At 38.9% G+C, this 24,696-nt stretch overlaps 1 protein-coding gene, 1 long non-coding RNA gene and 1 pseudogene across 2 annotated transcripts; 2 read left to right on the forward strand and 1 right to left on the reverse strand.

Annotated features, from left to right (window-relative positions):
* Window positions 1-5,052: 5,052 nt before the first annotated feature.
* Window positions 5,053-7,192, forward strand: LOC145001344 (PITH domain protein (DUF1000)). Its single transcript, XM_078960717.1, has 9 exons — window positions 5,053-5,275; window positions 5,604-5,684; window positions 6,076-6,125; window positions 6,199-6,276; window positions 6,387-6,444; window positions 6,523-6,572; window positions 6,642-6,750; window positions 6,827-6,888; window positions 6,977-7,192. Exons 1-9 carry the CDS (start codon window positions 5,192-5,194, stop codon window positions 7,017-7,019), a joined length of 615 nt encoding a protein of 204 aa, XP_078816843.1. The 5' UTR covers window positions 5,053-5,191; the 3' UTR covers window positions 7,020-7,192.
* Window positions 7,193-7,362: 170 nt separating this feature from the next.
* LOC145001345 (ethylene-responsive transcription factor ERF022 pseudogene) lies at window positions 7,363-8,110 on the reverse strand (annotated as a pseudogene).
* Window positions 8,111-10,261: 2,151 nt separating this feature from the next.
* On the forward strand, window positions 10,262-11,026 carry LOC144999604 (uncharacterized). The gene is made up of 3 exons (XR_013660921.1): window positions 10,262-10,524; window positions 10,603-10,753; window positions 10,870-11,026. It is a non-coding gene; the product is annotated as an uncharacterized LOC144999604 (long non-coding RNA).
* Window positions 11,027-24,696: the final 13,670 nt, after the last annotated feature.

A 24,696-nucleotide genomic window follows, 5' to 3' on the forward strand; every position in this document is an offset into this window, starting at 1 on the left:
AAAAATGGAAAATTTTATAAGTTTTGGCAGTTCAGAGTTGAATGATATTGAGTTAACTTCTAATAGTTCTAAGAAGTTGGGTTTGACCGACACAATGTTTTGAGCTTGAAAGTAAAGTTTGAATAGATGTACCAATGAATTGAACGAATTGCGCATGATTAACAACAACAAGAAAAGGGATATACCCTTATATATATTAAACATATAGTTGTGTTACAGCGGGGTCTAGACAAAAGTTCTTGGCCTTTCTAAAGGCCTCCGATTACAGAACAATTTAAAGAAAATAATACTTTTATCCGAAGTCCTAATTTATAACAAAATTTGAGAGTCGGGCAAGTACTACTTGCGGCGCGCTTTGCGTTTGGAGCTCGACTCCGTGTCAGACTACTTCGACTCCATGAGGCGTCTATCAAACGCAGCTTGTTGTTCTCTTAATTTTGCGAAGGCCGCATTTGCTTGTGCTTGAAATGCTTCGGCGCGAATGTGGATGTCGTTCTGCAACAACTCTAGGCGGTTGATATCGGTTGTGTGGATTTGTACTTCCACATTGACCTCTCGGATTCGGTTGGCTTGCACTCCGGATTGATAGCACTGGTTGGCGAGTTTGCCAACCATGACCGGAAGTGCTCGATCGGCTGATCCCCCGCCTCTCACATCATAGAAATCTCGGCACATGCCGTAGGGAGGGCGTAAGCTTTGTTGTTGGCTCCAATGATGGAGGTGACTTCCCCACACTGGAGTGGGTCCTTGGAAATTCCTCACGTGGACGGGAGATTGTGGGATTGGTGGATTTATAATTTCTGGCTCCGAATCCGTGCCAGAGTCATCCCCTCCCTCCAACTCTATAGGCTCTTCGTCTTCTTCAGGATCTTCTTCGATCCACCCTCCATTACCTTGGTTGGGGTAGTAGGGGTCATTGGGGTGATGGAATCCCGCCATTTAGACTGTACGAGAGTAGAGTTAAAAATTTACTATAAGCTAGAGCACATGAAACTTACCCTTAAGTTTAATGGTTGATGGCACTCGAATACTCCCTCAGTATTCTTTAGCGATATGCTTTTGGTAAGTTTTAAATTTGTTGTCCATTGCAGACACTCCTTGGCATACGTTAGTCGGCTCTTGGACAAATATAGTTGATCAGGCTATATTCTTCCCAGTTCCGATTACATGTCCCAAGGCGTACCTGTACTGCACAACTTATTTATAATACTTCTAAAGTTATTTACTATGAAACTGTTATTAGTATAAAATGAGTGCATGCTTACTTTAAAACTAATTAGATTTAATTTAAAAAGTATGAATTTTCTCAGAGTGTTTTTGCCCAGTTGAGTTTATAGTTGTATATCAAAAAGGAATGGTTTTGATATACTTAATTCCCTATAAACAAAGCTCTGATACCAATCTGTCACACCCCCAAACCAGAACGGCGGAAACGTTCGGAGGCGGAGGACGTCATATTCAGTATCATAACAGTTCATAGAAAGGAAAGTACACACCACCATATATAATAAAGTTTCCAAGATGTTTACATAAATGTATTCATTACACGTTCAAAAGATAAATACATAAACATCATTCAAAAGAAGTAATTAACGCCAACGCGTTAATCCCAAAAGTTGATTCCCAAACCTGCTTAGCGGTTCCCTGAGAATACAAGTTAATTCAAAGAAAAAGTGTCAACAATTAAGTTGGTGAGTTCATAAGTAGTTTAGAAAAATTTGATGTCATTCCAAAATGGGTGTATGTTTTCCAGAAAACGCAGCATTTCAAATGTAAAGAGATGTGATTTGTTGTGTTGGAAGTGAATGTTTTAGATCCAGAAAATCCCATATTTTCCCTAATGGTTGAGATACGAGTTGTTGTACTTCCCAAGAAAAACCCTTATTTTCTTATAAAAGTATGAAATGCATATGAATGTTCGTGTTATAAGTTGTAAATAATTGCACCAGGAAAATCACTTATTTTCCTAACATAAATGGCAGTCTCTAAGACCAAAAATTTGCAAGAAACCGACGTTCAAAAGTTGTGTCATAATTTTATATAATAAAGCTATACGAAGATCGCATTTGTTAGATGAAGAATAGTTTTAATAGCTACTCGTTCATAAAAGCATAATACCATAATAATTGTATATCCGATGAGTTTTATAACCATACTAAACATAATATGCCTGTAACGACGTTCTTCAGGCGTCGCAGCGTTATGACAACTGTCACCCCAAAAGACGGACTGTAGCTAACAGTCAGGGCGCAGGATCATGACTTCCCGTATAGATCTATACACATTTGACACGTTCTCCGAACGGGAGACTCTGGTTATAGACAGGACTTGCAGCATTACTTTCTAATAAAGAAAAGTAACGTTTGAAGATATACACGTCTCATGGATTCTCAACTAAGCCCGTATTAAAGTGATAGTTTTCTATGCAAAGTTTATCCTTTTTCACAATGTTTGACAAAGCAAAATCATAAGTTTTTTTAGAATGTATAAATCGACTTAACAATGAAAGGTACTTTGAAATCATTATATACTTTGTATAAGTCTAATGCACGCAAAGTATGACAAGAGTTTTCCATAGTAGTAATGAGTTCCAAGTGATTTATTCGATAAAACAAGTGAAGTGAAACTTTATAAAATACACGATAATAACCGTATGTTTATTTGTATCCCCCCCTAAAAGAGTATAAAAGCATTTAAAATGTATTTAAAGTGTGTTTGAAAGGGGTATGAACTCACTTGAAAGCTTGAAGATGGCAAGATGGAAAACCGGGCAAAGTTTCGTCTCGGGAAATGGATTTTCCTCGGAAATCTCGGGAGTAAAATCGACCTTCGGGACTTGCACAAAATGACCAGGGCTTCGGGGTAGTGCGAGCACGGAAAACGAGGTAAAACGCAAGAAAAATGAGAGAGAATGAGCCATTTTCCCGGGAACCCTCGCATGCTATTTATAGGGGGGCCTGAGAAGCCTCGTACGCGGGGCATACGCTCGTACGCAGCGCGTACGCGTACGTCATGCGTGACCGAAGCCTCGACTGCCTCGGCCTCGGATGGGACGGCTCAGGCTTTCGGGTCGGATGGGACGGCGGGTCGGACGGGCGGGTCGGATGCCTCGCATAGGGCGACGTGGACGGTTTGAGGCCAAGCTCCTCGGGTACGCAGGGCGTACAGGGGTACGCAGCGCGTACCTCGGATGAGGACGCTGACTCCTCTTCGGATAATACCGAAGTTTTAATAAAAATTATATATAAATTATTTATCAAACTTCGAAAATTCATATCTCCTTCATACGAACTCTGTTTTTGACGTTTTTTATATCCCCGCGAAGGTGAGACTACGATCTACAACTTTCATTTAGATTCCGTTGGCAAATTCCGGAATTATTTTTATTATTTATTTATTAAAATGACGTGATTAAGGAATTTCTTTAAAAATTCATAACTTATTCATACGATGTCCGATTTGAGCGTTCTTTTTATGCATGTTTGTAGTTTAACGATATCTACGACTTTCATTTAGATACCTAAGGTCGGAAAGTGTTTTATTGAAACTTTGCGTTTTTACGCAACTTCGTATTGCCGTTTTTTGTCGGAAAACTTAGAATGATCATAACTTCTTCGTTATAACTCGGATTTTTGTGTTATTTATATGTTTGGAAACCTTAAGACGATAAATACCACATAGTGTACTCCAAATAGAGTTTTTGAATACTTCATTTTTCGATGATATTCTAATTCCTTTCTCAAAGAGGTTACAGGACTCGATTTTTACTGACTTGAAATAACGGGTTGTTACATTTAACTTCCTATCTTTAAATTTATCTAAATTTATCTGCAAAATATGAATTTACATCATTATAAATGATATCATTTATTTTTAAAATATAGCCCAAAGTACTAAGATATTATATAGAAGCTACCTCATATGTGTTTGTTGCCTCAAGGGCCCAATCTTGGGTATTGCAAGAGTACATCTTGTGGGATAGCGACATTTATGGTATGGATTATGATTATGTTGGTGCCTTAAATTCTCTTCGTAAAAAGCTTCCGGATATTGGCCTTAGCATTTTTACTACTAAGGACAACCCCCCTCCCTTAAATTCCAGAATACACGCGAGTTCCAATTTTAGTAAACTTGTCTAAGATATGGAAGTGAATCTCAATATGACGGCTCTACAGAAAGCAGTTTTCCAGAGTTTACGTGCACCACATGCTCAAGATTTTCTTCTAGCTATCCCCATAAATGGGCTTGGCCAACATATGTCTCATATGGAGTATCATACAATCCTCAAATATCGACTCATGATTCCAATATTCCCAACCGATGAGATCTGTCCGGTGTGCTACAAGACATGTTTGGACTCTTTCGGTGAGCATGCGTTTCATTGCAAAGATCACCCAGGGTTCAAATACAGGCATGATATGGTTAGGGATGTTTTGGTCGACATATGTAAGCGTGTCGGAGTCTCCACCAAGAAAGAGGCTCCTATGAATTTCTTGACTGAACCGACAGAAGGAATGTCAACCCTTAGACCGACTGATGTTTTGATTTTTGGATGGGTTGGAGGGAAACACGATGTATGGACCTTACAGGGGTATCCCCTCTCGTAAGCTTGAGGGTCAGGGGTTTCACGGTGGGATGCATTGAAAGCTGCTACATGCAAGGTCACAAAACATGAGAAATCATGCATGGAAAAATCAACACGCGTTTATACCATTTGTATTTAATACGTTTGGTTTCCTTGTGTACGAATGCGGTGAAACTTCTTAGCATAGTACAATAGATGATGCATAGGCATAACAATGTTATGTCATCTAGATCTATGGACGTCGTCTTTAAAAACATTGGCTTTACCATACAAAAATGGTTTAATGGTGCAACTTGTTGTCCATTTGTTTTCTCATTCCTTGTACGATGTTTTTCTTTCTTTTTTTTTCTTTTTATTTTTATTTTTTATTATTGATATATCATTTTTTTTTTTGTTTTTGTTAGGAGTTCTGTTTTTTCAACATAGTCGATAAAACATGATAGAATATCGACACACTTATACGTGACGGCTTTTACTTTTTCCTTTTACGAACTCCGAATTTATTCGGTGTCGAACCGTCGAGTAGAGATTACTGGAGATCATCCATCGCCGTTCAGATTCTGATTGCCTGCCTCCCTCCCTTTACAGAAATTTTAAGCGAAAGATATGGCGTGCTTGCATGATCACAGCTGCGAAGATCACGATTGTTCATCCGATTGGTCTCTCTACAAACACATAGACATCCCCAAGGTTCGCTCGCGTCTTTTCCCCCCTTTCATCTTAGGTAACTATGCCGATAATTCTGGCATCATTGTCGTCGTTTGAGATGATCACGCTTCGACATTGACTCGGCCATTCTTTGGTGTTACCGATTGTTTTGGCGAATATCTTCAGCGTTTTTGAACTACGATGCTTGGATATGTTATTCAGGCGAAACTAAAACAAAAAACGGAAAGGCTGATTTTAGGTTATAGTAAATTAGGTCGTTTTTTTGGGCATAGGTAGAAACTTATGGATGATCTTCTGGTAGAATCTGAGAATGAGTTTGAACTTATTTCGTTTTAATTGCATTCTAAAGGTGTCTGCACTGAATGAGGCTGTTCCCGGAAGTGTTAAATCAGTTTTCAAAGCTTGGGAGCAGCGCCTGAATTCTTCAGAGGTAATTGTTCTTTAAAGACTTTCAATCTTTCTTTTGCATTGTCTGCTGTTTCATAAAAGCTTGGGGATTGATTAGAATTATAAACCCTAGAAACTGGCAATGGAAGGATTAAGGTCAAAGAACTAGACACAGGGGGATATTATCTTTTTGTTTCTTTCCAATAAACTTAAATCTAGTAGGAGCCCTAGTGTTTAGAAGCATGTCACTTCAATCTTTAATGAATGCTACATTTAACTTCAGTAACATAAATTTGCTCTTTTTAACATGAATCAAAATGGAGGATTTTCAATGTGGTGAAGTCACTGCTAACTCTGCATTCTATGATCCTTAACAGAGTCATTTGTCTAGCATTTGCATCTATATCTGATTAGAAACTTTCTTTATTGTACAGGGTTTCTTGGAAAGCAATGAGGGAGATCCTGAATTAATCGTATTTATCCCGTAAGTTGTAATACTGTATCATGTTTATCTACAGTACTTGTAAGCTGACTGTTTTATGTTTTGATTGTGACAGATTTACTTCAGATGTTAAGATAAAGAGCATTTCAATTGTTGGTGGTGCTGATGGAACAAGTCCTTCAAAGATGAGGGCGTAAGCTATATAGCTTTGTTAAAAAGTTATTATACAAAAATTTCAAAATGTTACAAACCAAACCCTAAAGTTTTACCTTTGTCTACTTTTCCACTTATGGAATTTTGTAGGTTTATCAATCGAGAAGGAATCGACTTTTCAGATGCTCAGAGTATGCAAGCTATTCAGGTATGCAGGCTAAACACATCACAAGATTGATCATTTCTAACTCTTTACACTTTTTAATACATTTTACATTTTCTTTAGGAGTGGGATTTGGCAGAAAATTTACAAGGAGTCTTGGAATATCAGACAAGGTGAATAGTTAGTTTCTTGTACATATAATATGCAAAAATATATAATACTTATACTTTCTTCAATACCAGATATTCTAGGTTTCAAGGAATTGGAAATTTGACCCTGCATTTTCCTGATAATCATGGTGGAGATACATCTAGAATACAATACATTGGGCTAAAAGGTGAAGCCACTCAGGTAAGTTGATTTTAATTTTTCTCTTTTTCTTTTTCTTTTGTGTTTGTTCATAGTTTTGGTTTTATGAATTGTATAGTTGAAGAGAGATGTTGTTGCAACTATTGTTTATGAGCTTATGCCAAATCCTTCTGATCACAAGTAAGTGCCACGTGTCTATATTCTGTTCCTTTCTCAATCTTTTATATTATTTTCTTTCAAACTTAAAATTCGTTTTGTTGATTTTCAGGACAAAATCTGAAACCGGAGGAGGCATGTCACATGTTGAGTGAGTTAGTTTGCACCCACTATATAAAATTGTTAGTAGACTCCACCTTTAACTTTTATAAATTACAAATGTACCCTTTCTGTTTCACTCAACCAAACCTTGCTATGTACTCTACTAGACTTCAACAATGTGTCAAGTTTGCTTTGTTTATATATATTATGCTGAATCAGAGTATCAGACTCATTTTAACAACAATATATAATCTGATAGAAATCAAACATATTACATATTACATAAAGTTGTTTACATCGTAAGAAAAAGAAAAAAAATAAAATAAAATAAACACACACAAAAGAATTCATTCTCCTAACCTACTCGCCCTTGCTAGTAGTATTGTTAAATGAGCCTTTAAAAAAATCAGCTCTTCATGAAATTTGTGGGCCATACCCAAGGTCAAACATTATAGGTTTTATTCCACTTATGATAGATAAATATGTTAACCATAAGTAACTCCCCATTTTTTTTGTTTTTTTTTAAGTTTTCCTAATAAGAATCCCAGAGAGGATACTCAGGTATCTCTCCCCACTCACCCATTTGATCAAAGTTAGCAGCAGCATTACAAAAATACAATTTTTGTTCCGCAATAAAAACATCACTCAATTCCATCCAAAATTTCGGGGAATCAAGTGGCGAATCATTTATCGCCTGAATTTGACTAGGCGAAAGTCCGATATTGACCGGGACCATATGACCTGACCCAGACACAGATCCAGATCCACCCTGGTCATCACCGTATTCTGGCATGACCAGGGGTCTGAACCGCGTGGCGGCCTCTTGGGCCGCCACGCGTATGCATTCTGCAGTTGAGTAGACTGGTCTCGGGAGTTCATTTGCTCTTTCCGGGAAATTAAGTTTGGAAACATCACCGCCACGGAGGTAAAATGCTGCCGCGTCATAGGCGGCTGCCGCCATCTCCGCCGTCTCAAAACTCCCTAACCAGATACGTGAATCCTTCCCGGGCTCACGTATTTCGGACACCCATTTTCCCCACTTTCTTTTTCTGACACCCCGGTAGACCGACGAAGTACCACCCTTGTGCATGGTTTCTTTCATGTTTTTAAGGTAATATTATCAATTTGCAATCGCAGATATGTATTTAACTTAACTATTTATAGATGTGGATATAATGGAAGGGATTTATATTATAATATATTATAAGTTTTGTAAAGGCGGGTTCCAAGCAATTTCAGTCTACTTCAGCAAATCTTTAATAGATTTATTATATCTTTATAATCTTTGCATCAAGACATGACTTTGTTTGGACCATTCACAGGCATGACATGTGTCCCTTCTCTAAAAAAAATTATAAAATGCACTTGTTCATGTAGTATAGTATGTAGTGTTGAGTATTGAACATTTTTTTGTTAATATGGGAGACAGAGATTTGTTGTCATGTGTGGAACGCGGTTTGTCCATGTTTTCAGGGCCCACTTTATCTAATTACCTAGGACCAAAATCTTCTCTTTCTAGCCATTCAATGAATATTCCCCTTTCCATACAAATTATTTTTATGTTGATATTATATTTTGCTATATTCGTTGATATTTTGATAGAATGGGAGATGTAATTATATATTTTTATGTGGGTGTGTCGGGATAAGTGTTGGTGTGATTTGTTAAAGTAGCCATGGAAGCATGAAAACTGGAAGCTTAATTACTTCATGCTGACGCCATGGTTTTACTTCGTCCATAAGCTTAAAGTTTGAATCGTGGGAATGGGAAAAATGATGGAGCTTTGAAACGAATATAGTCAGCCCATTTTCATTCATGGTTGTAGAGAACAGCTGGATGTTACTAAGCTCCCACACACTAGGTCTTTTTCACCGATTCTTTATAAGTCATATATTAAAACGTCACTGTTATTTAATAACGTGTCTAAACAAAATAATTATGTTATTTTTGCTCAATTTAATTGGATCAACTGACACGACATAGGTGGTCCGCTTTGGTTTGATGAATAATCTAATCGACAGAGTTTATTCTAATTGTTATTCATAATATATGTTAGGTGATTTGGTAATGATATTGATTCATTACATTAGAAAATTACATTACAATCATCTAATAAAATAACACATTTTTCGTCCTTGTGGTATCACGAAAGCTACGTCGTCTATAAAACTATTTTTGGATGAAAAACCGACAATCTGATTATATTTTGGGTTTAGTCCCCAAACGTTAACAAAAGACTATCTTTGCCTTATCAAATATCTCTCTCTTTGGACAATATAAATAGCATTTTATAAAATTTGTAAAATAACCACTTGGTCAAGAATGTGGCATTCTAGAGTATTTATAACTATTTCGAAATTGGTGGTGGTTGGTAGATTCCGAGTTCGAAATTTAACACCCGTACATTCCAGACTATATTCGTACGGTCATTATGGACTGTTAAAATTGGGTTATTTAAAGGTTCTACGGTTATGTATAGTATGTTTAGATTTCAGATAAGGATTGTAATTTTGTAGTGGTAAAAAAATTGAATTCCTATAAAGAATTTTATTGAGTGCAAATTTTTAGTGGAAAACAATGACATTGAATCAAGAAATCTATACAATATATTGCACTAGACTACACATGCTTTAGTGTAGATATGAACCATCATATCAACTTCTTTGGATTAATCACCTTGGTTGCTTTCAAGTTCAAATTACACACAAATCGAATACGTCTATCTTTTCAATGTTCTAGATCAAATATAGTTATGTGAATTCTTGACGATAGTGATGTCATATATATATATATATATATATATATATATATATATATATATATATATATATATATATATATATATATATACACACGTGTGTGTATGTTCAAATGTTTCTAGCAACTATTGTGTGCATGAATGCACCAATAGGAATTTAGGAAAAAAAATAAATCATTAAATAAATCAATTAATGGTATTATAGTAATCTTTGCATAGTTAATTATGGTAAATACTTAATATTCCTGATATCACGCAATAAACAAAGATAAATTCAGATTAGCCTAAATCAAACTCACCATCGGTTGGCTTCTTCTTCTGCTCCGCTTCTTCACAACCTAACCCTAAATCACGAAAGTCATCGGACACCACGACCACCACAACCGCAACAACCCCTAAAATCATAAACAAATTTCCTCTTCAACATCGTCTATTGATTTTAAATCAGGCGAAAAACTCGATTTTAAGTTCTCTAGCCTTCAAGCTCTTTAGGTATATCTCTTTCGTTTTTCATACACAAAACTGTTATATGTTCCTCTTTTGTCACTTTAGGTGGATTGTCTAAGCTCCAGGAAGATATGTAAGGTTTGGCAGCGAGGGTAGATAGGAAGAGGAAAAGATGTGCGAGAGGACTGTTGTGATTGACAAGGGGGAAAGGAAGAACGCGAGGCGACTGCTGCCTCAAGGTCTCGCCTGAATCGCCACCACACCTGGTGGTTCTTGATACGTGACGAAGAAGAAGATGATGTTGAATCTAGATTCTTGTAGAATTGGGGATAAAGGACTGGTTTGCTTAGCAGGTAATTACACCATATAAAAAATACTTTCAATCTTAGCATTTGGTTGAGCCCATAAATGAAGTTCATTGTTAACTCCAGTAACAACCCTAGATTCTGAAGAAGAAGAAGATGTTGATTTAATTTTGAAGCCCTTTTAGCCATCAAAGCCTTTTCAAAATCCATTTAGCTCTCTCATGATGATGCTTCAAAAGAGCTTCAACAATGCCTGTATAAGCTTCTTATTTTAAAGGTATAATGCCAATCTTCACACATTTCATTCATATTTACACATGAGCCATTTATTTGCTATGGTCTACTTATTTAACTACTAATTACTTGAACCTAACGAGGCTAGTATTCTTTCAGAATGAAAAAGGGAAATATTCTTCACATGTAATCCTTCAAATTGGATCAGACCTAGACAACCAAAAAAGGCAGGGAAGCTTTAATTTTATTCTTTTAAAATGATTGTTCTCTAAGAATGAACTCAAATTTTATTCTTTAATTTTTTTCATATCAGAATGCAAACACATGTTCATTCTATGAGAATATAAACATTACATAAAACATGTGTTGCTCGTAATTATGACAGAATACATTTATACATGCTTTAGAATGTTTATGCATATAGAAGAAAAGACTATGATTTAAGTGCATTCTGTAATGTATTCTTTTAGAATTTATTTATATAAATGCATTCTGTTATAATGTCTTTGAGAATATTTGTTAACAACTATATTTGTTTAGTGGTAATACTAACAAGTAATGTATATTACTCTTTCAGAATTGCATAGAGAAGAAATTCAATATTGATCATACAAGAGAAATATTTGGAATCGAGGTCAACAACCAGTATATATGCGAAGATCAAGTGGATATTCTGTTAGAATATGTTAGAATATGTATAACTATATTAAAATATATAAAGATATTAGTATGTAAGAATATGTATGAATTTGTATTTTATTTCGGAAGTGTATTAAGAATAAAATCATAGACCCAACTTGGATGTATATAAATAATATCTAGAATTCTTAAATCAGGTTAATTATCAAAAATATATGCATTGGAAATAGATTCTGCAAGAATAAAATCGAAAATATATTTACTAGTTTATGGTTGACATTCTGTAATTCTGACAGAATAAAATCAGATTTTTAAATTTGAATTAATTTAAAATATTAAGATTTTTAAAAATAATAGAATTAATTATCCATAAAAATCCGAAAATTTCCTTTTTTAATATAGGTTAATTGACTAAAATGCCCTTATCCTAAAATTTGTATGATTATATGGTACATAGTACCCTATTGTAGTATCATAGATCCTCAGATCATGACATTTGATTCTATTTCATCCGGTGGTCTAGATTTGTACATTCTGACACACAATAGTTAGTAAAAACAAAATAACATAAGCCTATATATATATATATATATATATATATATATATATATATATATATATATATATATGTATATATAAGTAGTATGTCTCCTACCACAATACACTTGTTTATTGTTAATATTGTTATGAAAATTGGTATTAGCAATTTCCTGTGAAAAATTGTTCGGGTGGCAATGGGTCTTCCGGTTCTAGTGATGAAGATTACTTGCCCATGGCCATAACAAAGACCGGTAATATTATTATAAGTAGTACTGTCCTTTTTGGTTACACACAAGAACAATATAAAGCAGAACTGAAAAGATATTTATATGAGGGACTTGTTTTTTTTAATTAATTAATAATTTAATTAATTAATTAGAAAATAAAAGAATATGAAATATTCCAGAATGATCTGAATTCTATAGATAATTATTATTATGTTTTGTAATTATCTTTAGGGTTTCAAATCAACACCCTATATATAAAGGCCTCCAAATCCGGTTTTAACACTTGTAAAAAATACCTTTCGATTATCAAAGTTCGGTATCATCAAAACCCTAAAGAATCCCTAAATACAGTCCCACGACGTGGCACCTTGATCACCACGCCATGACCTGTCCCATAATCGAATTTTCGATTCGGTTTGCAGCTAACAGTTCGAGAGATTTGCTTTCTACTTTGTTTTTTGGGTGTGATTACAGAAGAGGAACTCCCCGTTGAATTATGTAGTCCAATCAACTGGCTCGTTAAAAGAAGAAACCCACTAAGAATGCAAAGGTATGATTCTATCTATTATGTCCTATAAGTTGCATAGATTATTGATTTTGATATGTTATGTCGAGTCTATTAGATCAAAAATGTGTTTCTACTGCCCATTATTTTGGTCTTTGCCTAGGCTCGAAACCCATCAGTGGTATCAAAGCGTAGGTTAACTCTAGTCTATTGCACTTAGACTTTGTCTTGGATTGTATGTTAGGGTTTGTATGTGTTGGATTTATTTTTTAAATTGTTTTAAATTGCTTAGGAATTTTATATGATTAAAATCGAATTGGTTTAAGCTTAAAAAATGATGATTGAGTCGTTTTACCTCTTCGTCATGTCTTGGCTGGTCCTCCACCACGTCATGGGCTCAGTTGATGTTGAACTTGGATCGCGGTTGTTTTCATCCCCTGGTCGTGGTCTTCTCTTGGCCATATCATGGTTTGATGTTAAGAACCCTAAAATAATTTCACATGTTTTCTGTGTTCGACGACATAGTTGTTTATTCCCCACGTTGTGGAACCTGAAGTTCCAGAATGTTCTAAAATCGTTCCTTATTTTGGTTGCTTATCTTTTGTCGTTTTTAAACACATTCAAACTAGTCTTTATACTAAAAGATAAAGTAAGTTTTATTTAACGATAAGATTAATTAAGAGACAAAAGATTAGGACTCCTAAAATTTAATTGTTGACGTTTTAGTCAAAAGAGTAAAGGACATATAAAACCCAAATGTATGTGTGTGTGTGTCTGTATATATATATATATATATATATATATATATATATATATATCCTATTTATACATATAACATTAAAACAAACATCGTGACCTCACATGTTTCCTAAATGTGCATTATTAGTCTTACCGTGACTGTGCTTACTTACTTTGTGTAAACACTAAAAAATTTCAAATTTCAAAAACTCCAAACAAACATGGTTTAGTATTTATCAAGCCAATTTGAATTTTTCCCAAACACGGAACATTGGAAAATTATTTATTAAATATCCTAGAATCCTCATAAATACAAATCAACAAATTGGTGTGTACAATCATGCCGGTGCCTTCCCATGATCCTGAGATGTACCTGAAACACATTTCACACAAACACTGTAAGCACAAAGCTTAATGAGTTCCCCAAAATACCACACACACAAATAATTAGCCTCACATGGCTATATCTCGATAAGGACCCTCTGGTCATGTGTCTCAATGAAGTCCCTCCAGTCTCACGACTCGGTATGGACCCTTCAATCCTGTGTCTCGGTGAAGACCCTCCAGTCTCACTACTCGGTATGGACCCTCCGATCATAAGTCAATATAAACACAAAGTAATATAACGGCATAATTCACAAAGACAGTGAAACGTCCCAAAAATACAACCCAAAATTTTTTGTTTTAAACATTACTAAAACCATGAAGTTAATCATCATATAATAAAACCACGAATCACATGTCTCAAATGTAAAAGTGAATATATCAAATCAACTTATGTCAAAACATATCAAAACATCCGAATAAAAACTCCCAGGATAAACTGAAGCTATGGTGTGTGCCATGCCATCATCTTGAGCTCTTCCCTTTACTTGCGGAAGTACCTGAAACCAAAAACTGAAATTGTAAGCACAAAGCTTAGTGAGCTCCCCCAAACTACCACATACCATGCAATAACATATAAAGCAACTACTGGGCCTTGCCCACTGCATCAGACCGAAGTCTGAAAACTGCATCAGACCGAAGTCCACAACTAACCAGGGCCTTGCCCTCTGCATCAAACCGAAGTCTGGAAACTGCATAGGACCGAAGTCCGAAACTAACCAGGGCATTGCCCTCTGTATCGGACCGAAGTCTGGAAACTGCATCGGACCGAAGTCCGGAACTAACTAGGGCCTTCACCTCTGCATCGGATCGTAGTCCGGAAACTAACTGAACGTAGCATGACATAACATAACTACTAACATAAACACATATAAAGCATGCTGCATCGGTTTGAATTCCGGAACACATAATACAAATACATGCTTGAATCACAAAGACATCAAGCACACTAATCTACTACATCAGACCAAAGTACATAACTACTACTAACTAAACGGGTCGACAGTGTGGCCGTAGACCCGTTCCTACTAAAAGGAAAACTCACCTCGTAATGCTGGCTGCTGAGATGCTAAATATAAAATTGGCTGACTGCTGCTCCGGAACTCCCCAGCTACAAATTCCATAGATACTAAATCAGATACTAATAACTATTCTCAGGGTAAAATGACTAATTTACCCCTGGTCAAAGTCAACCTCCTGGTCAAAGTCAACTTTCAGTTGACCGAACTCGCCGAGTTGGGCCGCTAACTCGCTGAGTCCCTAACACCTTTTCTAATCCTCTACTCGCTTCAACTCGTCGAGTTTGGAAACAACTTGACGAGTTCTTCTTCCGAGTTAACGTCAAATCTAACTTCATCCGACTCGCCGAGTTGTATGAATAACTCGTCGAGTTCTCCTTCATCATATGAACACGTCCAAACTGTGACTCGCCGAGTTGTATGAACAACTCGTTGAGTCTGTTCTTGAGGCAAGAAGATTGCCTTGGACTTGCCGAGTCACGGCGTGGACTCGTTGAGTCTCCTGCATGCCACTACTATACAGTCGCTTCTAGTCGGTCTTAGTGCATCCAATTCATAGATTTGGGCTTCTAGGGATGGTTTTGCACGTAAAGTTTCCAACTTTATGTGCATGCACACACAAATGGGGCTAAAACACCAAAATCGTCCAACACTAAGCACTTAGGGTTTGGAACAAGGCTATATATGCATAAAGGTAGCCATATTGAGTTTCTAACGCTCAATAACATCTAGATCTATGGTCTCCATCCTAAGGAGAACTCAAATCTCGAGTTTGAATCATATACGGCTCCAAAAGAGACATAAACAAGCAATAAAGTGGGTTTAGTGGAAGAATAAGCAAGGTAATAACTTTATTACCAGGATATGAAGCAGATGGAAGCTAGTTCTTGGATCTCCTTCCTCTTCTATTGATCCTATTTCCTTCCTTCTCTTCTACAACTCCCAAGCTATCTTAAAACACTCAATCTCAACAATGAGGACTAGGGTTTTACAGAGACATGCTATAAACGTGTTGGAGGCTGGGGTGGGAGGCTGTAATGACGTTTAAATAGGGTGCAAACCCTGGGATTTAGGGTTTCATCCAGACTAGCGGACTCGCCGAGTCCGGGATACAGACTCATCGAGTCGCCTACTAAAGATGCGTGCAAATCCCTCCTCTACTCGACAAGTTGGGCTACTGACTCATCGAGTACCTCTTAAGAAAGGAAAAACACTTCATTTAAATTACATATAAAAAATGGGGCGTTACAATTCTCCCCCACTTATCTTAGACTTCGTCCTCGAAGTCTGCTGCTACTGATCTTGAAAATAACTTCGGATAATGCTCTCTCATCTCCTCCTCAGTCTCCCACGTCCACTTTGAACCCTTCCGGTGCTGCCACTGCACCTTCACTAACTGGACCACCTTGTTTCTCAAGGTCTTCATCTTCCGATCCAAGATCGCAACTGGCCTCTCGATATAATTCAGGCTACTATCAACCTGAATATCCTCCAATGGTATCGCTGCTGACTCATCCACCAAACACTTCCGCACTTGAGAGACGTGGAAAGTGTTGTGGATCTGGCTAAGCTCTGCTGGAAGATCCAAACGGTAGGCAACCTGACCCACCCGGGACAAAACCCTAAAGGGACCAATGAACCTGGGCCCCAACTTGCCCCTCTTCCGGAACCTGATGACACCCTTCCAAGGTGACACTTTCAGGAGGACCATATCGCCCACCTGAAACTCTAAGTCCGAACGCCTCTTATCGGCGTAACTCTTCTGCCGACTCTGCGCAGTCAGCAGTCTGCTACGGACCTCAACTCTGTGGTCTTGAGCACCACCTCAGTGCTCCAGATGAGCCTCTGACCGACCTCGCCCCAACAAATCGGGGTCCTTGACTTCGTCCCGTAAAGCATCTCGAAAGGAGGGCGGTTAATACTGGTGTGGTAACTATTGTTATACGAAAATTCCGCTAATGGAAGATACATATCCCAACTGCCACCAAAATCTAGAACACATGCCCGAAGCATGTCCTCGAGAGTCTGAATCGTTCTCTCGCTCTGCCCGTCTGTTTGAGGGTGGAAAGTGGTGCTGAAGTGAAGTCGAGTCCCCATCTCGTCATGAAACCGCTTCCAAAACCTGGAAGTGAACCGGACGTCTCGATCTGATACTACTGATACAGGCACTCCATACCATGCCACAACCTCGTGCACATAAATATCGACTAGCTTCTCGGCCGATATACTCTCGTGAATCGGTATGAAATACGTGCTCTTGGTCAGCCGATCCACTATCCCAAATTGAATCAACTCCACGTGCGGTCCTGGGAAGCTTAGTGATGAGATCCATAGTGATATCCTACCATTTCCACACGGGAATGTCTAACAGTTGCATCTTGCCATGGGGTTTCTAGTGTTCTGCCTTGATCTTCCTGCAGGTCAGACATCTCTCCACATACCAAGCTACGTCCTGCTTCATTCAGGACCACCAATAATCGGGTTGAAGATCTCTGTACATCTTCGTCACCCCTGGGTGGATGGAGAACCGAGACTTGTGAGCCTCGTCCATCAACACCTGTCGTACTCCGCCCCAGTACGGTACCCAAACTCTCACATGAAGGGTTAACAATCCTCGATTGTCATAGTCAAAGGAAGCTACTCGGCCAACAATCCTTTCACACTTATGGCTATCCTCCTTCAGGCCCTCAACATGTGCCTCTCTAATCTGCTCCAACAATGGAGTAATCACTATCATTCTCAGATATATATCCCTGATCGGGGCTGCTACCTCCTTGCAGCTCAGGGTGTCGGCCACAACGTTGGCTTTGCTCGGATGATAAAGAATCTCACAATCGTAATCCTTTACCATGTCTAACCATCGGCGCTACCTCATGTTCAGATTCGGCTGATCCATGAGGTACCTCAAACTCTTATGATCAGTGTAAACGGTACAACGGACCCCATAGAGGTAATTTTGCCATATCTTGAGGGCAAAAACTACTGCCCCCAACTCTAAGTCATGCGTCGAATAGTTAGCCTCGTGAGGCTTCAATTGTCTAGAGGCGTAAGGTATCACATAGCCTCATTGCATCAAAATCGCTCCCATACCTGTGATCGAAGCGTCACAGTAGACTGCAAAATCCTATACTCCATCTGGCAGGGTAAGAATTGGCAACTCACACGATCTCTATCTGAGGGTCTCAAATGTCGCCTGCTGCTCAGGCCCCTAGCGAAAACCACCGACTTCTTGGTCAGTCGAATGAGCGGAACTGCTATCTTGGAGAAATCCTGGATGAATCTCCTATAGTACCCTGCCAGTCCTAGGAAGCTCTGAATCTCAGATGGAGATCTCATAACCTCCCACTACATCACGACCTCTATCTTGGCCGAATCTAATAGTATACCCTTCTGGTTGACGATGTGTCCAAGGAACTGCAACTCGTGCAACCAGAACTCGCACTTGGAGAACTTCGCGAGCAGACTCTCCCTCCTCAGCATCTCTAGCACCTCTCTCAGGTGCTCCTCATGCTGCTCCTAAGTCTTGGAATAAACCAAGATGTCATCAATGAACACTATCACTGACCGATCCAACACCGGTCTGCATATGCGGTTCATGAGGTCCATGAACGCGGCTGGAGCGTTGGTGAGCCCGAATGGTATCACCACAAACTTATAATGACCATAGCAGATCATAAAAGCGGTCTTCTTCACATCCTCATCCTTGACCCGCATCTAGTGATATCCCGACCGTAGATCAATCTTGGAGAACCAAGATGCTCCCTGATGCTGGTCAAACAAATCTTCTATCCTCGGGAGTGGGTAATGGTTCTTCACCGTTACATTGTTCAACTCCGGTAATCTATGCACATACGGTGTTACCTATCCTTCTTCCTCACAAATAGGATCGGGGCTCCCCATGGTGAACTACTCGGCCTGATGAAACCTTTTTCAAGCAACTCCTGCAGCTGCGTAGACAACTCCTGCATCTCTGGAGGAGCCAGCCTATATGGTGCCGTGGCTATCGGAGCCGCACCCGGTTCCAGGTCAATTCGAAACTTGACCTGTCTCTCTGGAGATATCCCATGCAAGTCCTCCAAGAATACGTCCGGATACTCTCGCACTATTGGTACATCATCTACTGTCGCCTTACCCTTCTCCCGGGCATCTATAACATAGGCGATGTACCCTGCGCAACGCTGCTGAACATAGCACCTCGTTGTCATTGCTGAACAAGGAACTGGTCTGCGATGTGGCCTCTCGCCCTGAATCACTAACTCTCCCCTAATAGGAGTGCGAACCCTCACTAATTGCAACTCACAATCAATTACAGCTCCACTGGGGCTTAGCCAATCCATACCCACTATAACCTTATTCCCTCGCAGGGGAATAGGAACTAAGTCTACTGAAAACTGCTCATCAAATAACTGCATCAAACATCCCCTATGTACTCTCGTTACCCTAACAGTCCTGTCATTCGCTATCTCAACCTCAAGTGGACAATCCAGCTCCCCCGGAGCTCTACTAAACCTCTTGCTAAGCGCAAGTGAAACAAATGATCGGGTGGCCCACGAATCAAACAATATTGTACCTGAAATGCCATTCACTAAGAACAACCCTATACAAAAACATATAACCATGAGAAACAATCAATATCAACAGAAAGAAAAGAGGAAAATACATACCCGCCACCACATCAGGAGTCACTCGCGCCTCCTTTGCTGTCATCTGCAGAGCTCTACTCTTCGCCACTGGCACCTCACCACGGCCCTGACGGCCGTCTGTAATCCTCAAAGTAGTAGGGGCAGGTGCCGCTACCTTCCCCGCTGCTTCCAAACTCGGACACTGGGACTTTTTATGTCCCCTATGGTTGCAATGGAAGCAAATCAAATAATATGTTGTGGTGGTGGTGGTAGTAGCTATACAATCTCTGCTCATATGCCCGGTCCGGTCGCACTTGTAGCAACCGGGACTCGCTGCCTTGCATGCCCCATCGTGCAATCTCCCACACTTGCCACACCGACTGTTGCTTTGCTGTCCTCTAGATCTGTGATCCGATACCTCAGGCTTTTTGCCCGAACTCCCTGTGCCAGATGCCGCCTCTGGCTTCCTCTTCTTCTCCATCTCCAAATATACCTCTCTCTCTCTCTCTCACGAGCCCTCGCAATCATATCATCCAGCGTTTTACAGCTGGCCCGGCTCACAAACTGGCGGATATCACTCCGCAACATCTCATGATAACGGTCCTTCTTCATTTCCTCATCAGTTGCGTACTAAGGAACGGGAAGAGCCCTCTCCCTAAACTTGGCGGTAATCTCCGCCACTATCTCTATAGTTTGAGTGAGATCCTGAAACTCCCTAGCTAACTGATACACCTCAATAACCGGTGCAAACTTGGCTATTAACCTGGTAGTAAAATCAGCCCAGATCATCGCATCAAGAGATGTGTCATCTCCGATAACATGCCCGATCTCCTCCCACCAATCTCGTGCCATGTCCTTCAGAAGACAGGATGCTAGTCTGACCTTGTCCACCTCGGGACATCTACTGGTACATAATGCGTTGGTAACATCTGCCAACCACCTATTACTCACTATGGGATCCTGCACCCCATGGTAGTCTGGAGCTCCACATGCTCTGAACTCCCTGAAAGTGAGGGTACGTGACCCCATCATGGTCGCCACCTCAGCATAGAATGTGCTCAACCTCTCGTCCATCAGCTCCAAAATACCCTCCTTGATCGAACCAAAGATCACAGGATTCTGCTCAAGTATGATACGAGTAACCTCTGAGGAGGGGAACTCCCTGGTATGCTCATCTAGATGCTCGACCCCCAAGCCTGATCCTGATCCCTCGCCGACTCATGAACTGCCGACTGCTGGCCTAGGGCGTAAAACCACCATTCTGAAAACACATCACGACAAACGTCAGAAACACTGATATATCTTGAGGGATCGCTACTACTACAAGTTTCCTGGTCTCATCTCAGCCTTCCCTGATTCAAGTACGAATCCTCTTCTTCCAGTAGTACAGGCCCATACTACCTTCCACATCTATCCGTACTTTCCTCAAGAATTGCCTTGACTCCACCAAGTCACTTCTACTGCTACTCTCATCCTAGGCTTGCCCTAGGAAATAGGAAAATAATCCTAATCTAACTAATACATTAAATAAAATCCTTATTTAAATAAAACTACTAAAGTTAAGCCATCCTAATTAAACCCAGATTAAACTTGAAGCTTACTCATATACCTGCCCAAACCATCCAGGAGGTGGTCCAGGTGTATCATTACTCCCTTCCTAAGCACGAAACTTGTCCTTAAAAGTAAAAATATGGAAATCGATGATAAGTAACATCAAATAATTCCCACGTAGATTCATACTCCGGAATATCCAGTCAATGAACCAAAACTTCATGTCCTATAGCCCCTTCACGTACACTCTTAATATGCTCAGGTTGTAGTTACACATATATTTCTTCAGGAAAAGTTAGAAGTAATTGAGGTTTCACGACTTGGTTCCCAATAACAATTCGTAACTTTGAGATGTGACAGACATTGTGTACGCATGAAGTTGGTGGTAATCGCAAACAGTATGCTACTTTACTAACCCAATCCTTGACTTTAAAAGGACCAAAATGCGTAGAGCTTGTTTATCATTTCGACGTTTTGTTAAGCAATGTTTTCCATACGATTTTAACTTTAAGTATAGGAAATCCCCAATATCGAATTCAACCTCCCGGTAATGCAAATCAACCTGTTTTTTCATGCTTTGTTGTGCCTAAAATAGATACCCCTTTAATTCTTGAAAAACTTGGTCAACCGACCCAACCAAAGTGCTTTCGTGACCATAATAAAGTAAATGTGGTGGATGTATACCATACAACACTTTAAAAGGTGTAGTTTTTGTTGATGTGTGGAAAGAGGTATTATACCAATATACACCCAAGCACTCAATTTAGCCCACCATTAGTATCCCAAACAATATTCCGATTATATGTCTCTACACAACAATTAACAAACTCTATTTTACCATCTGTCTGGGATGGTATGCAGTACTATGCTTAAGGATTGTCCCTTGTAGTGGAAACAATTTCCAAAACTGACTTAAAACACCTTGTCGTGATCGAAGACGATTAAATCAGGTACCCAATGCAAACAAACTACTTCTTTAAGGAAAATGGTTGCTACTGGCAACGTTGTGTAAGGGCATTTTAATGGCATAAAATGAGCATATTTATGTAACTGATCTACGATCATAAAAATGAAGGTATAACCTTCTGTTCTTGGTAATCTGTTGATGAAATCCATAGTAATTTATGACCACAACTGCATCGGAACCTCCAACTCCAACGGTTGCAGCAACCCACATGGTGCTAAAGTGGAATATTTTTGGCATTGTCTAACAACACATGATGTGATCATTCGAGCAATATCGCCCTTCATACGAAACCAAATTGTTTGGGTCATGCATTGATATGTTTTTTGAACCCATGAATGATCGAAAACAACCCTACCGTGAAAATTCCTTAAACAATCTTGGAATCCATTAAGAATCCCAATTTAAAAATAGCCGACCATGGTATAATACTTTTCCCGAATCCAACATATATCCTACAAGTAACGAACTCTCTTTTGCCAACTTTTGCTTAATAACAATGATTTCACTTGTTGTTTCAAGGTCCTTCTTCAAATATTTCCGATTAATGTTACACATCATCATGATCATTTGTAATTGGACCTCAGGTGTTGTATGCAACAGTGCATCTGCTGCCTTATTTTCTTTTCACAGGTGATAGACTAAGTCAAATTTTTACCCCAGTAATTTTGATAACCACCTTTCATGATCTTCTATCACCATGCATTTTTTCCAATAAATACTTCAAACTTTTATGAGCCTTGTGAATTACAAACTGCCCTCCAATAAGGTAAAGCCGCCACCTTTGAACCGCTAATACGATATCCATGAGCTCACATCCATAGGGTGATTTCATCCAGACTCGGATTCCTAACACATGGTTATAATAAGTGGTTGTTATGCTTTCCTTCATTAGTACCGCACCCATACCATATCCCGAGGGATCCATTCCACCACAAGTTCTTTGGAAAATATTCGGAAAATCCAAAACCGACGCTTGAGATAGCTTGGTGTAGTTTCCGAAATTACTCCATCAATGGAAATGCTATTTTCCCATATCCTTAAACAAACATTTTGGAATTTGCATAATGTTTTTGGAAGTGACCACTCGAGAATAACATTAGTTTTGCACGGATCGGATGCCACCCCTTTTTCCAAAATGATATGACCCAAATATTCAACCTGCTTTTGAGCAAGGAAACATTTTTTCCGGTTAGCATACAAATGATTCTTGCTTAATACTTGAAAAATTATTGCGATGTGCGACATATGTTCTGCCGTGTCGTCGTTTTACTGTAGACGAGAATGTCATCAAAAAAATACTAGTACAAAGCATCATAATATTCGTTGAAATAATATGTTCATTGGTGATTGAAAACTAGTCAAAGCATTGGTTAGTCCGAACGACATAACCAGAAATTCATAATGATCATTGTGCATTCCGAAAGCTGTTTTGGGAACGTCTTCAGGCATCATTTGAATCTGACGGTAGCCACATTTTAAATAGATTTTAGAGAATATTGTGGCCTATGTAGTTCATCAATCACCGGTATTTAAAATTTGTCTAAAACCATGACTTTATTCAACCCACGGTAGTCTACACAAAATCTCTAGCTACTGTCTTTTTATAACCAATAGTATCAAACTTTAAAAAGGATTGGTACTTAGTTATACGATTCCTACAAGTAACATTTCTTGTACCAATTTTGTGATCTCATCCTTTTGTTTGAAAGGATAATAATATGGTTTAACGCAAATAGGGGACGTACCCTCTTGTAAGAGATGGCATGTTCATGGTTGTGTAACGGGGGTAGCGTGCTAGGCATCTCAAAAACATCATAATACTCATCGATCACAGCTTAAAATTCTGCCGGGATATGGGGGTGATGTGATAACCTCTTCTATCGAATTTACATTTAATAAAAACCATTGTTCTCGTATTTTAGGATTCGGTTGTGAAAACTTACATGACACCAATGTTTTTGAAAGGCTCAGATCGTCTACCAATGAGACTTGATAGTTGCCTTCCCAGAATGTCATACGAAAATCTTGCCAATTAACATTCATATCACCCAAAGTACGTAACCATCTGATGTTGAGAATTACGTCTGAACTTCATAATTTTAATGGATAAACATCTTCCACCACTTGAAACTCATGTAATGCAAGCTTGATTCCTTTACATGTTCCTAAACTCTAATATTTCAAATTGTTACCAAAGAGAACACGTACTGCACCTGTACCCGATATTACAAACCCCAAGAGATCAATTGCCTATTTAGAGATGAAATTATGAGTTATGCTCGAATCGACTAGATCTACTACTTAGGTTCCCTAAATCTACACCTTTAATTTCATGGTTTGTGGTGGTGTAAAACCACTAACCGAATTCAACAATACCTCCACCATATCGAGGTGGGCATGTTTTGAGCTTTATTCTTTTTAGTTGCTTGTCTCTTCATCCACCACCGGTACTTGCAATGTCTTGCTTGGACAATGATGCCATGGGGAAAACTTTCCATCACATTGAAAGTAGATTCTTTTTTCTCATTTATCTGCTAGTTCTGCTACAGTTAAACGATTGATAGTCCATTTCGTATTGCCACAATTAATTTCTTTCATCCCCGCTTACCGCCATTGTTGTTAGCGATGGTGTTCCTGGCTTGGCTGCTCTACCCAACCATCTTTAAGTCGTAAACAAGTTGCTACTGCTGGTCTTGGTGGCCCCCGTAGTTTTATTCTCATCCATCTTGACCATAATTTTCATGGCCTTTGTTAGGGTTTCAGGTTCCATGATTCATATTGTTTAACGTGTATC

Source organism: Lactuca saligna, chromosome 6 (assembly GCF_052625555.1).
Source record: "Lactuca saligna cultivar CGN05327 chromosome 6, ASM5262555v1, whole genome shotgun sequence".
Taxonomy (NCBI): domain Eukaryota; kingdom Viridiplantae; phylum Streptophyta; class Magnoliopsida; order Asterales; family Asteraceae; genus Lactuca; species Lactuca saligna.

Excerpts from the sequence above, each read along its gene's own strand:
- LOC145001344 (XM_078960717.1), top strand. The coding sequence starts at position 5,192 with ATGGCGTGCTTGCATGATCACAGCTGCGAAGATCACGATTGTTCATCC. Across the intron at positions 5,276-5,603 it reads AACACATAGACATCCCCAAG|GTGTCTGCACTGAATGAGGC; the intron begins GTTCGCTCGCGT and ends TGCATTCTAAAG. Across the intron at positions 5,685-6,075 it reads AGCGCCTGAATTCTTCAGAG|GGTTTCTTGGAAAGCAATGA; the intron begins GTAATTGTTCTT and ends TTTATTGTACAG.